Source organism: Grampus griseus (assembly GCF_964374135.1).
Source record: "Grampus griseus genome assembly, chromosome: 10".
NCBI classification, from domain to species: domain Eukaryota; kingdom Metazoa; phylum Chordata; class Mammalia; order Artiodactyla; family Delphinidae; genus Grampus; species Grampus griseus.
Window position 1 is genome coordinate 20,900,327 of NC_139004.1, and position 12,644 is coordinate 20,912,970.

Below are 12,644 nucleotides of genomic sequence, written 5' to 3' on the forward strand. Positions count from 1 at the left end.
AATCTTTTATTTTGTACAGCTCCTCACAGCTCTCTTCTATCTGCTAGCCTGGATTTTGCCTGATTCATGAATCACTGAATAAAGCCAATAAGATCTTTAAAATTTACTCCATTGAATTTTATTTTTTAACATGGGAAAGCAATGTGTTTAGGATGATTGAGACACAGAGATAAAAGTGCACCTGGGCTCCAGAACCACTGCTTGGAAGAAAGAGCTACTTGCTGATCTAGAACACCCTTTTTGGACCTCATAAAAGCAGAGAATAAACTTGCAATAAGCCGTAAGGTTGTCAATTGGAAAAATAATAATAACCTAAAAGTTGAGAATTATGTTATATTCAGCAGGTATATGGAGGACTTAAGCCCAGGAGACAGCCTCCCAGATAGCTCTGTGGGACTGGTCCTGAAGAGGTAAAGGAGGATCCAGGATATATAGGAGTTTTTGGAGAAAAAACAACAACAACAACAACAACACAAAAAAGCATGTAGTTGGAACGTCAAAGAAACTGTTAAAGAAAACAGCCATCTCAAGTTAATGAAGTTAGCCCTTTTCTATATCTGGGAAGATGCAAGAGTCTGGACTCATTGAAATCATTCCTTTGATATATATGTAGCTTAACTATCTAGGGCCAGTATCCTGTTTTTCTCCATCCTGAATCCCCTCAGGGTGCACAGACGGGGGCGGTTGCAGGAGCTGATGGCTTGATGGCCGCCACATCCTTAGTTTACTGATATGGCAGGTGACATTCTTCGTCCACAAGGTTTGGGGGTTTATCTTAATATACCCTCCAACAAGGCAGGGTCCCAATCTCTATTTTCTAAAAGGAAGTTCTGTTACTTGCTGGATCTCAAACCTTGTAGAACTAGATAGCTAGCTACATTCTTTAGTTGGCAAAGGATAGAGGACATTTTCTTCCTCCCCGACAGCTTCAGTTATCTGGCAAAACCTGAAGGACACCAGTTTTCCATTCTTTCCTTGAACACTACTTATTAAAAATGAAAGTAATTAATAGTTTACACTCCATAATGAAAATCCCTGCATTTGGACTGCAGTGTCTCCCAATAGGAAGGGTTCAGAAGAGATGTGATCTCTTAGTTCTGCCAAGACACAGCTATAGCTCAAGATCTGCAGCTGAGAACATGTAACACCTTTATCATAAATAAATAAATGTATTTTAATTTTGTTTTATTTTTAAAATCATGGGTTTGGCCATCAAATCATCACCATTTTGAAGGTTTTAATATAGAGTTCTATTAGCCATGAGCCAACAGATGAGCAGTCTTATTTATATTTGGCGACTTATCCATAATTATGCAATGTAATCTCAGAAAATTTACTTGTTAGAGTGTATAAAGCCTTTTTAGGAATATTACATTTGGATTCTCTTTTTTCTGAAAAGTAAAACGATGATGGTGATTATTTGGAACCTCAAAATATCTTACTTTTTATTTTAAATAAATTATCAAATAATTAATGGTCTTTCCTTAATGACTGGTATCCTTGAATCAGGCTGGCAGTCCTCCCTGGGATTAGTACTCATCTCTTCCTGCCCCGGCCTCAGTTTACCATCTGAATTGGGTGTGCTCAGGAAACTAGAACAATACTTTTGGGGAAAAAAAAAAAATGTGTAAAATCGCTGCTGAGCTTGAGACTTGAAACTCCAGTTTGAGAAAACAGAAGAGGAACCTGGTTCTATCTAGTTGGTTATCAGACCTGCGACCATCATTCCAAGTGATGCTCCCAACATAGGACCTTCGCAATCACGGTTTCTTCTCTATGGAATGATCTTCTTACAGATGTATGAAGACCCCTCTCCCTTCCAAGCTTCATGACACTGGCTTTCATGTCTCATCTCAGTCGTGAAGTTTTCCCCACCCACCTTATTTAAAATGACAACTATCCACCACCCATCTCCTACTCTGTGGCAGTCCTTAATCCCCTTGGTCTGTTTTCTTTATCCTCTTTACCTACCATAAGTCTGTTTATCTTTGTTTATTTTCTGTCTCCCACAATAATCGTCGGTGAGCTCCGCACAGTAGGATCTTTGCCACGTTACGCATTGCTCTTTCCAACACCTGGAACATTGTTGAGCACACAGTAAGCACTCAAAAAGTTTTTGATGAGTGGATGGATGGATGAAGTAAAATGGACATATGCACATAACACAAAATGTCCATCCATTCTCTAGTGATGGAGATAAAGTCCATGACAGTTTTATCCAAATGAACCCCTGTGAGAGGTAGTTCCCCTCACTATGCTTCCATTTCTTCATCATCATATTTGAGCTGATAATGGCCCCCCCAACCCACAGAGTTATTGTGAGGATTAAATTAACTAATCCATATAGGCACTGATTTACAGACTTTGAATTGATAAAATCACGAATCTGGACAGTTCCCAAGGCCGGCATTGTTAACATCTCTACTTGGCAAATGACATAATAAAGACCAAGAGTGCTACATGGACCTTGCAACACAGGGGGCTTGTATTCAGCCAGAAGGTCACTACTGACTGACCCAGTGATATAAAGCTGGATAGCTCACCACTGTTCCTGATACAAAAACCCCTTACCTGGTTCCTGAAGACATTTGATTTTCAATTCAAATAAATCGTTTGTTACCTGAGGGTAAACAATTTGCCTGTGTCCATAAAACTAGTAAATGGAAGTACTATGCTATGAGTCACCTTTAACCCCAAATGTTTATATTTTATAAATGATTTTCTCTTTTCTCCCTAACTATAAATCCTCCAGGTCAGCTTCTATTTTCAAGATTTGAATAGCACAAAATAAAGAAAAATGGGCCTTGATTTTTGTGCTGGAGCACAACTGAGACCACCTGAAAATAAAGCAGAACCTGATTAAATGAGAGAGAGGGACACAAAAACTCCTATGTGCAACTCCTCTCAAGACCTTCCGTCTCACTCAGAGCAAAAGCCTAATTCCTTACCGTGACTTACAAGCCCGTGCATGATCTGGCTTCCTTTCATTTCTCTGCCATTATTTCCTCCTACAGAGCCCAGCCCACTCCACTCCACATAGCCCCCCTGGCATCTCAACATTCCTCCTCCTCTCCCTCTTTTTTTTTTAATAATTTATTGATTGATTGATTTTTGGCTGCGTTGGGTCTTTGTTGCTGCATGCGGGCTTTCTCTAGTTGCGGCGAGCAGGGGCTACTTTTTTTGTTGCCGTGTGTGGGCTTCTCATTGCGGTGGCTTCTCTTGTTGCGGAGCACGGGCTCTAGGCGTGCGGGCTTCAGTAGTTGTGACACGCAGGCTCAGTAGTTGCAGCACGCGGACTCAAGAGCGCAGGCTCAGTAGTAGTGGCACACAGGTTTAGTTGCTCCGCGGCATGTGGGATTTTCCCAGACCAGGGCTCGAACCCGCATTCCCTGCATTGGCAGGCGGATTCTTAACCACTGCGGCACTCACCAGGGAAGGCTCCCTTTTTCTCTTTCCACAACCTCTTCCTCACAACTCTTTACTGAAATAACTACCTCCATACTGCCGTCTTCATTGGTCACCTTATCTAAATTTCAACTCCCCATGACAATCCTTATTCTTGCTTTATTGTTCTTCTCGCCATCTAACATATTACATATGATACTGATTTATTGTCTATCCCAGGGTCAAATGTAAATTCCATGAGAGCAAAGAATCTTGTCTGTTTTGTTCTCCAAGTATATTCCCAGTGCACAGAACAGCAACTGGCACATTGTAAACTCAACAAATGTATGTGGAATAAATAAATTTAAAAAGTCATCAATGTTAAATGTTGTTTGTTGGGGGAGTAATCATGACATCACAATTAGGTTTTAAAGTAGATGTATATTAAAATGTTGAGAGAGGAAATGATATGATTTGCTTGACAATAATCAAGGTAGAAGAGGTATAAATTTGGCCAGTGTTGATGTTGAGGCTGGGTGAGGAGTACGTAGGGTCTGTTAAACTATTATCTCTACCTCCATATATTCTCAAATGTTGCATAATAAAAAAAAAATCTTTTTTAAGTTTTAAAAAATGAAACAATATCCAGGGTGGGGGGTGGGGGTAGGGAGATAAATTCCTAAATAATTTTATTTTTTTAAAGGCTATGGAGAAAGTCCACCTGAAAGACCAAACAAGACCTTGTGCTAATCTGTACAGGAAAGCACAATGTGAAGACAGAGGTATCCACTCTCCAGGATGTTCCTCCTTGTAGCATCCCTGAAAACCTAGTAATGTCAACCACTGAAAGCAGCTGCATTTCTCGATACAGACTCACACTAGCCCTGTCCTCAGAAATTGCTATAAAAGCCAAATACTATTTGATTCATTGCAGTGAGATAAACTGTCATCAAGCAAGCCAGAAAGTCCTCCTTTGGAACTACAAGGAAAGCCTGATTCAGTTAGGTAACTCCTTGCTAAGCCTGGAGTCCAACAGGAGCTAACCACAAGATTGGAATTTATTCAATATTTAGTCCTGGCCCTAGCTACCTATTGGAAGCACCTGAGTTTTAATAATTACTGTTGCCTGGGCCCACCTCATACAATTATAGTCATACTGATTGGACCCCAAGCAAAAATATTTTAATAAAAGCTCCAATTGACTGTAATGTGCAGTCACCACTGAGACCACTGATCCATAATGAAATCAAACTCTAGAGGCACCTTGTTATGTGTAACTGCTTGACAGAAATTTCATTCTATTACATAAATAAGTGTAGTTTGCAAATGCGTTCTCCTGGTAAGAGTTCAGACAGGCTGCTTTTCTTGATGAGACCAAAAACACCATTTTAAAAAATAGACTTCTTAATCTAGCGTTCATAAGAATCACCTGGGGTGAACTGGGTACAACGTAGATTCTGACTCAGTAGACCTGGGTTGGGTCTGAAAATCTACGTTTCTAGCAAATTCCCAAGTGATGTACATGCTGCTGGTGGTGGACCACACTTTGAGTAGTGAAACTGTAGAAGCCAGCAGGGTTCTCTGTCTTGGGTTCTGCTACCAATAAGTTTATTAGAAATCCTGACTGAGAGGTCTAATTTTTTTTTTTTATAGAAGTCTACTATCAGCAAAATAACGCCCTCATTGTTCTCTGTGTAAAAGGTCAAACATTTCACGGGAAAGCCAAAACTGTTTCACCTTTAACTTGGCAGAGACTGGAATTGAGCAAATTGAGGTCTCAGAGACATTAGAAAGCAACGACAAACGCTCTAGCTTCTCAATTGTCAATATCCAAACATGTGGGAACACAGCTTTAGAAGGGGTAAGCAGCAAATCCACACCCACCTTCACCCAAATTCAACCTTTTGTGGGTAAAGCAGCTCACCTTCCATACATAATCCACGTACTCCAATAACCCGATCTTCACATCACACCGATTACTGCCCTTTCCAAATTACCTAAAACACGGCTTATTCTATTGCCAAACCTACCAATCCCCCACTCCACCTGCATGTGTTTATATTACATTTCCCACGAGACAGCATTGAGGAAATTTTGCACATAACCTACGAATTGAAGATATGCAAAGCTGCCAGAATTTAATTAACTGAAATAGTACAAACAACTTGTAAAGTTGCACAACACTCCCAAAACACAAGTTTACCCAGTAACTCATGAGGAAATTTCCACTTTAACATCCCGAACCAAAACTCTCCGAAACAGAACAGACTAAATGACAGCTACTTTAAAGAAAACGTGGGTGGCTCTTAGAAGAGCCTTTTTAGTTGGATTGAGATAGCTGAGAAAGCTTTACGCCCTCTCCCCGCGGATGCGGCGAGCAAGCTGGATGTCCTTGGGCATAATGGTGACGCGCTTGGCGTGGATGGCACACAGGTTGGTGTCCTCGAAGAGCCCCACCAAGTAGGCCTCGCACGCCTCCTGCAGCGCCATCACGGCCGAGCTCTGGAAGCGCAGGTCGGTCTTGAAGTCCTGCGCGATCTCGCGCACCAGGCGCTGGAACGGCAGCTTGCGGATCAGCAGCTCCGTGGACTTTTGGTAGCGGCGGATCTCGCGCAGGGCCACCGTGCCGGGCCGGTAGCGGTGCGGCTTCTTCACGCCGCCCGTGGCCGGCGCGCTCTTGCGGGCCGCCTTAGTGGCCAGCTGCTTGCGCGGCGCCTTACCGCCGGTGGACTTCCGCGCAGTTTGTTTAGTTCGAGCCATCGTAAGAAACCAAACAAAAATGAAACCAAGTAGGCAAATAAGCAGGAAGAGGTCCCCTTTATATATACTCAGAAACGTTCCGATTGGCCTTGCGCTATTTCAAAAGCCCCGCGAAACAAAACCATTGGCTGAAGAGTCAACGCAGTGATTGGTGAAGAACTAGAGACTCTGATTGGATGAAATACTCCACATTTCAATCCCTCTTTTTGTTATACTCTGCGACCCAAAGGAACTAATTTTCTAATGTTCTAGTTCAGCGCATCTCACATTATAAGTAAGGAACCACTTGGGGATCGTGGACGATGCCAATTCTGATTCAAATCTATGTAATGGGGCCTAGAATTCCGAGGACTACGCTTTAAGAACAGATTTACTTGTATTCTTTTTCCTCCGTGGTTACTTTTTCTGAACTGAACTTAGATTCCCCTGGGCTGCCACTTCCTATCTCCACTGGGAAACCACGGGGAAAGCGACGGGCCGGGGACGACCAGCAAACAGTGCGCAACAAATGATTGACTTTCCTATGGTGGCCAAATGGGATTTTGCTTCAGTTTGTTACAGCAGAAATTAGTTAAGATAGCCGCCATCATGTTTAACTCTTCTTTTAGCCCAGTCAGCCAGTCTCTCAGAGATCTTTCTTTCTTGCTTAATTTCACTTTGAAACTGATTATTTTCTAGTTAGAATTGTACTATGCACCTGGTGTTTATTTCTCCGAGAAAACACTCCCTTCCTCTGTGAACATTTTTCATTCCAGAAAGGAGATCACGGTGCGATAACCTCAAGCACCACCAGAGCCAGTCCCAGGACCGCCGGACGCCATCTTTGATTTTGAAATTTTCCTGAAGTAAAAAAGAACGCAAAATTGCATTCTTATCTGCGACCCTATTTTCCACTCCTAGACTGTATAAGATAACTTCCTACTCTCTCAAGGGAGGGCACAGTCTTGAGGGCACTAGTCTGCTGTGGTCTCCATTGCCTGGCAAAGCAATGAAAGCTACTCTTTTCTACTTCCCCAAAACTATGTCGCTGCTTACTATTCGGCACGGGTGAACGGAGGCCGAGTTTCGGCAACAAGTTCAGAACTTGAAAAGCCCGCGCTGATCTGATTTGCCAGCTGTTCTTTCGTTTGGCTGTTTCAAACGTCTTAGTGACATTCTAAGCTACCACCCCCAACCTGCCTTCTCCTCAGGATAGAATGTTTTCCTTCTCGCTAAATAACCAAACTACCCCAGGTTTTTAAAACGTTACCAAAACTTGCTTCTTCACCACTACTAAAAGCCCTTGCTTACGGTACTAACCACTTTTTTGTAAAAGTTGTTTCCCTTTGTCACATTTCAATCAGTCCCGTTAGATAGCGAAGATAACTTGCGATAATAAACTGTGGCGATTATCCAGTGGCTTTAACCGCGCGTAAGCTTCATAGACCCAGCCCAGGTTTAGTTACAAGCTTTTTTAAGTGTGAAAATGTGGACGGCTCTGAAAAGAGCCTTTGGGTAAAAAGTTATAGACACGCACTGATATTGGGATTGGTTCACTTGCCCTTGGCCTTGTGGTGGCTCTCGGTCTTCTTGGGCAGCAGTACAGCCTGGATGTTGGGCAGGACGCCGCCCTGAGCGATGGTGACTTTGCCTAGCAGCTTGTTGAGCTCCTCGTCGTTGCGGATGGCCAACTGCAGGTGACGCGGGATGATACGCGTCTTCTTATTGTCGCGGGCCGCGTTGCCCGCCAGCTCCAGGATCTCGGCCGTCAGGTACTCCAGCACTGCCGCCAGGTACACCGGAGCGCCGGCCCCGACCCGCTCGGCGTAGTTGCCCTTGCGGAGCAGGCGGTGCACACGTCCCACGGGGAACTGGAGCCCGGCGCGCGAAGAGCGGGTCTTCGCCTTGGCACGTACCTTACCGCCCTGTTTCCCCCGGCCAGACATGACAAAACACTAATGTCAAAACAAAAACCAAAGAAAATAACCCTCAGAATACAAGAAACTAGACTATTATACTCTGCGGCGGTTTGGTAAAACAGCCTGTGCGATTGGCCGAACACAAACCTTAGCCAATCAAAAGCTAGTTCTAAAACAACAACATTACTAATTTACATAGAGAGTTTGTAATTGAAAAGTCAAATTATGTAAGGTTGAGCTAAGGGAAGAGCCAATGAGACTTTGTAATAAAGAGCCTATCAGAGATTAGGATGCTGAAAAGACCAATCACAAATCGCAATTCTGCCATCTCTAATTTGCATACAGACCAAGCAAATACTGAGGCCGGTTGCTCGTGGGCGTATTTGTTTCTCTTTCGCTACCTGGTGGTTTTGTGGGTCTTGCGATGCCTGAGCCAGCTAAGTCTGCTTCTGCTCCGAAGAAGGGCTCCAAAAAGGCGGTGGCCAAGGCCCAGAAAAAGGACGGCAAGAAGCGCAAGCGCAGCCGCAAGGAGAGCTACTCCGTGTATGTGTACAAGGTGTTGAAGCAGGTTCACCCGGATACCGGTATTTCTTCCAAGGCCATGGGTATCATGAATTCATTTGTCAACGACATCTTCGAGCGCATCGCGGGCGAGGCGTCGCGTCTGGCGCATTACAACAAACGCTCGACCATCACGTCTAGGGAGATCCAGACGGCCGTGCGCCTGTTATTGCCCGGGGAGTTGGCCAAGCATGCCGTGTCCGAGGGCACCAAGGCTGTTACCAAGTACACCAGCTCCAAATAAGCTCGCTCCCTCTCCAATAACTCAAGGCTCTTTTAAGAGCCACCCACATTGTCTCTTAAGGGTCTGTAACTCCAGACTTCAAAGTTATATTTATATATGACCTAGGAAAGAGAAAAAGCTCTGAAGGATTCGGAAAGTTACTCTTTCGTAAGAGATGTTTACCTTTGTAAGAGAAATACCCCTTTTGTATGGGTGTCTGTTACTCTACCAGGAAGAGGAGGATGGCCGAATGTGTTATCTATGGAAAAGCCCACAACTTACATCTGCCTAACAACGTTACCCTTGTTTCCTGTGCTTTGACCTGGCTGCCCATTCCCATCGTTTTTAGTTTTTAGCTGAAGAGGTATTTAAGGTGGTAGCCGCAGCCATTTTGTAGATTTTGTTTTACTGGGGCTCCCCAATGTATACAGGAGGTACATCATTGTTACGTTTGGTTTTTCTCCTGTCAATGTGTCTTCTATCAATTATTAGGCCAGCCAAAGAATCTAGAAGGGAAGAAGGAAAAAAATTTTCTTCCCTACATCTACACAGTGAGTTTTGTGAACATGAAATAAGTTACTATATTTTGAATGGTGCTTGTGAAGAGAATTCCCTAAACTCCACATATAATTAAGGCATTCATTTCTTGCTTTCCGAAGTTAATTTTAAGTACATTTTAAAATAATGTATTCTTGAAAACAAATACATAAGTATATTTGAGAAATGGATAAGCATGGTTTAAGGGGAAATCCCCCAGCATATGATACAGTCCCGACTGCCTCTTTGAATGTTAAATTTGAGCATCTTACTTAAACCCTCTGTGAGCATTTCTTTCTAAAATGGGAATAATAATTAGCAACTACTCTGTGGCACTGCTGGGGTGATCAATAAAAGAGCACAAGTAAAGTACTCAGGGTGGTGACTGCACAGAGAGGGTCTTCTAAAGTATTAGCTGTTGGCTAAAGCCTCTGGTTGAAGTGCTGGGAAGCTGCTCTTAGTCCTGCCCACTTTGGAGTCTCAGAATCTTGAAGCCATAAACAAGGCAGTAGGCCGGAAAGCCTACTAGCATTTAACACCAATTAGGATTCCTTGTCTGGCAGTGTGAACAATCCAAACCACTTCTAACAGTCCAAGCCCCTCTTTGAAACCAGTTCGTTCCCCTGAACTGTTCTGAGGACAACCTAGTGCCTGTGACTGTAAGTCTTCCCTGCGTTTGATGGCCAATTCATGCAACATGTGCCTTACTTTCCAAGGACTTTCTCATGCCTCACTAGGATTAGAGGTACCTCTTTTAATAAGGTGTTGGGTTATAAGGAAGGCCATATAAGAACTACTCACCTCCCTCCACCCAACCACAATACTTCCTTTCTGCATCCAGACTTTCCTTCTTGGTCTTCCTTCCATTTGGAGCTTCACTTTCTCAATCTTTTTTGCCCTCAAGCATCACTTATGAATAAAGCCTTCTATGACCATATCATTTAAAATGTCACCTCCTTCCTCCATACTTTAATGCTTTTCCCAGCTTCAGCGGTCCTCATAGCACCATCTTACATACTGTTTTACCTGTTTTGTTTGTGCCCCCTCCAACAAAATATAAGCTCCATGAATATAGATATATTGTTTTGTTCACAGTTGTTCACTGCTATAATTCCATAGCATCAGACAGTGCCTGGTATATGCCATGTGCTCAATTTTGTTTGTTTATTAAATTAACATCGTCATATGAATTTGTTTCCTCAAACCAGTGCCTTAGCTCAAATAACATCTGATCCTTTTCATATTTAAGCACCAGAGCCCGTATCTTTAAAACAGATGAGATTCCAAATGACTGCATTGATTTCTGGCTCGCAAAGTATCACCCTACAAATTACTTGCAGGCCACAAGGAGGAAAAACCTGCTTTTACAAAGACACTAATCACCCTAAACCAGTAATTGATCTATCATATCGAATCTGGATAACCCCGACATCAAGTGCCTCTGATGTACAATAGTATTTACATACAATCATCTGTAACTGTTCCTTGACAAGAAAATTAACATGATTTCAGTCAAGTCTAGGGAAAATCACTTGTAGGGCATTCAGGGTACAGAAGTCAAGGGAAATAACCCCATCAGGAAACAAGCCAAAGCAAGACATCCTATAGGCCAGGTCTACAGCAAATCAATATCAAAAAACTAAATGAGATCAAGGAGAAGAAAACTTGTAGATTAAAAGACCTGAGACAAAAAAAAGACAGAAACCTGAGACTGAGAAGGCGTGATTGGATCCTCCTAAGCAAACCAGATCTCTAAGACATTTTGGGGCATAACTGGGATTTGTTACTGTGAACCCAGTATTAGATATTAGGGAATCTGGTTTTAGTTTGGCAGTGATTATATGGGAGCTTTTTTAAAAAATAAAATAGTGCGTACTTAATTTGAGGTAAAATATACTGATGCCTGTGTAGCATTTTTTTAAAATCATGTCAGCTGTAAAGCTTAGGTGACATTTATGTTGTTCATTAAGTAACAGACTTCCTATCGGCTTTTTAAAATTTTAACAGAAAGTCAGAATACAGTGTTCTCTATGACTAGAAACACGTGCTAGCTCTCCCCGCCTGTGCATTTTAATTTTACCCCCAAAGCACTGGTACAAGGGTTTTAAGTTTGCAGAGCCCAGCAGCAGGACCACACTCCAGCAGAGCTCAGGATCGCGCCCCGCACAGGGGACGCCCCGCCCCCCTCGTAAATTCGCCTTTGTTCCGGGCCCCGCTTTCCGCCACGGGCGCGGGCTTTCTTTGTTCCTCGTCCTCGCCGCCATTTTGAGCACGGACCACAGGCGGGGGAAGGGAGCCTCGCGTTACTATATCTGGGGCAGTGTAAGCCGACTTCTCTCCAGTATTCAAGCACTATGCATACACGACTCCAAACTTGAAATACACCAGAACTTAAGCGGAATCTTCCTAGGGAAGACAGTCCTCTGTGAGTTTCTTCACTGCCCCACGAAACGTTAAAATGCTCTTATACCCGAAACCACTTCCACAAAGCAGAAACATACACAAATCAGCCAACTTCTTCCCTCCTAAAATGTTAACTAGAAATTAAAAAGCACGAAAAATAGCTTTTGACTAATTAAAAGTAAATGAAGTACACCTCATAAAAAGCAAGGAAAAAGAACAGCAAAAAGTGCTAGCTCTTTCACCGAAACATTTGGGCGGCCCTGAAAAGGGCCTTTGGTAGTAAAAGATGTTAAATCGCTGAAAACGGGAGACCTAACCGCCGAAGCCGTAGAGGGTGCGTCCCTGGCGCTTGAGGGCGTACACTACGTCCATGGCGGTGACGGTCTTCCGCTTGGCGTGCTCCGTGTAAGTGACCGCGTCTCGGATCACATTCTCCAAGAAGACCTTCAGTACCCCACGGGTCTCTTCGTAAATCAGACCAGATATGCGCTTGACCCCACCTCGCCGGGCCAAACGCCGGATGGCGGGCTTGGTGATACCCTGGATGTTGTCGCGCAAAACCTTACGATGCCGCTTAGCGCCCCCCTTCCCTAATCCCTTACCACCTTTGCCTCGTCCAGACATGGTAATACTGCTCTGACAATACTCAAAACAGCGAGAAAAACCCCGAGGCAATTCCCTTATATGAACGGGTTTCGGACCGAATTGAAGACTGAAAGCGCGCTCTCCCGCACTTTCCTTTAGCCCGCCGGCCCCTCTCCTCGCGGCCCAGTCTCGATGACGTCATGATGACTTAGTCCCCGCCCGCCGAATGTGCCCTTCACGAAGGAGTCTACAGCAGGTCCTCCGGCCCTAAGTGGGACTTCTAAGGACCTATT

The 12,644-nt window shown here is 43.7% G+C and overlaps 4 protein-coding genes across 4 annotated transcripts; 1 reads left to right on the forward strand and 3 right to left on the reverse strand.

Moving 5' to 3' along the window:
- Positions 1-5,596: 5,596 nt before the first annotated feature.
- Positions 5,597-6,158, reverse strand: LOC309828913 (histone H3.1). Its single transcript, XM_082664565.1, has one exon. The coding sequence runs from the start codon at positions 6,142-6,144 to the stop codon at positions 5,734-5,736; it is 411 nt and encodes a 136-aa protein (XP_082520691.1). The 5' UTR covers positions 6,145-6,158; the 3' UTR covers positions 5,597-5,733.
- A 749-nt stretch (positions 6,159-6,907) lies between these two features.
- Positions 6,908-8,069, reverse strand: LOC309827845 (histone H2A type 1-like; the record flags this gene model as incomplete). Its single annotated transcript, XM_082662725.1, has 2 exons — positions 6,908-6,984; positions 7,685-8,069. The coding sequence occupies 2 exons, from the start codon at positions 8,067-8,069 to the stop codon at positions 6,908-6,910; spliced, it is 462 nt and encodes a 153-aa protein (XP_082518851.1).
- A 397-nt stretch (positions 8,070-8,466) lies between these two features.
- On the forward strand, positions 8,467-8,847 carry LOC309828095 (histone H2B type 1-C/E/F/G/I-like; the record flags this gene model as incomplete). Its single annotated transcript, XM_082663177.1, has 1 exon — positions 8,467-8,847. The coding sequence occupies one exon, from the start codon at positions 8,467-8,469 to the stop codon at positions 8,845-8,847; it is 381 nt and encodes a 126-aa protein (XP_082519303.1).
- Positions 8,848-12,051: 3,204 nt separating this feature from the next.
- Positions 12,052-12,406, reverse strand: LOC309828308 (histone H4). Its single transcript, XM_082663556.1, has one exon. The coding sequence runs from the start codon at positions 12,388-12,390 to the stop codon at positions 12,079-12,081; it is 312 nt and encodes a 103-aa protein (XP_082519682.1). The 5' UTR covers positions 12,391-12,406; the 3' UTR covers positions 12,052-12,078.
- Positions 12,407-12,644: the final 238 nt, after the last annotated feature.

Bases quoted from the DNA above. Each gene is read 5' to 3' on its own strand.
- LOC309828913 (XM_082664565.1), bottom strand. From the start codon at position 6,144: ATGGCTCGAACTAAACAAACTGCGCGGAAGTCCACCGGCGGTAAGGCG.
- LOC309828308 (XM_082663556.1), bottom strand. From the start codon at position 12,390: ATGTCTGGACGAGGCAAAGGTGGTAAGGGATTAGGGAAGGGGGGCGCT.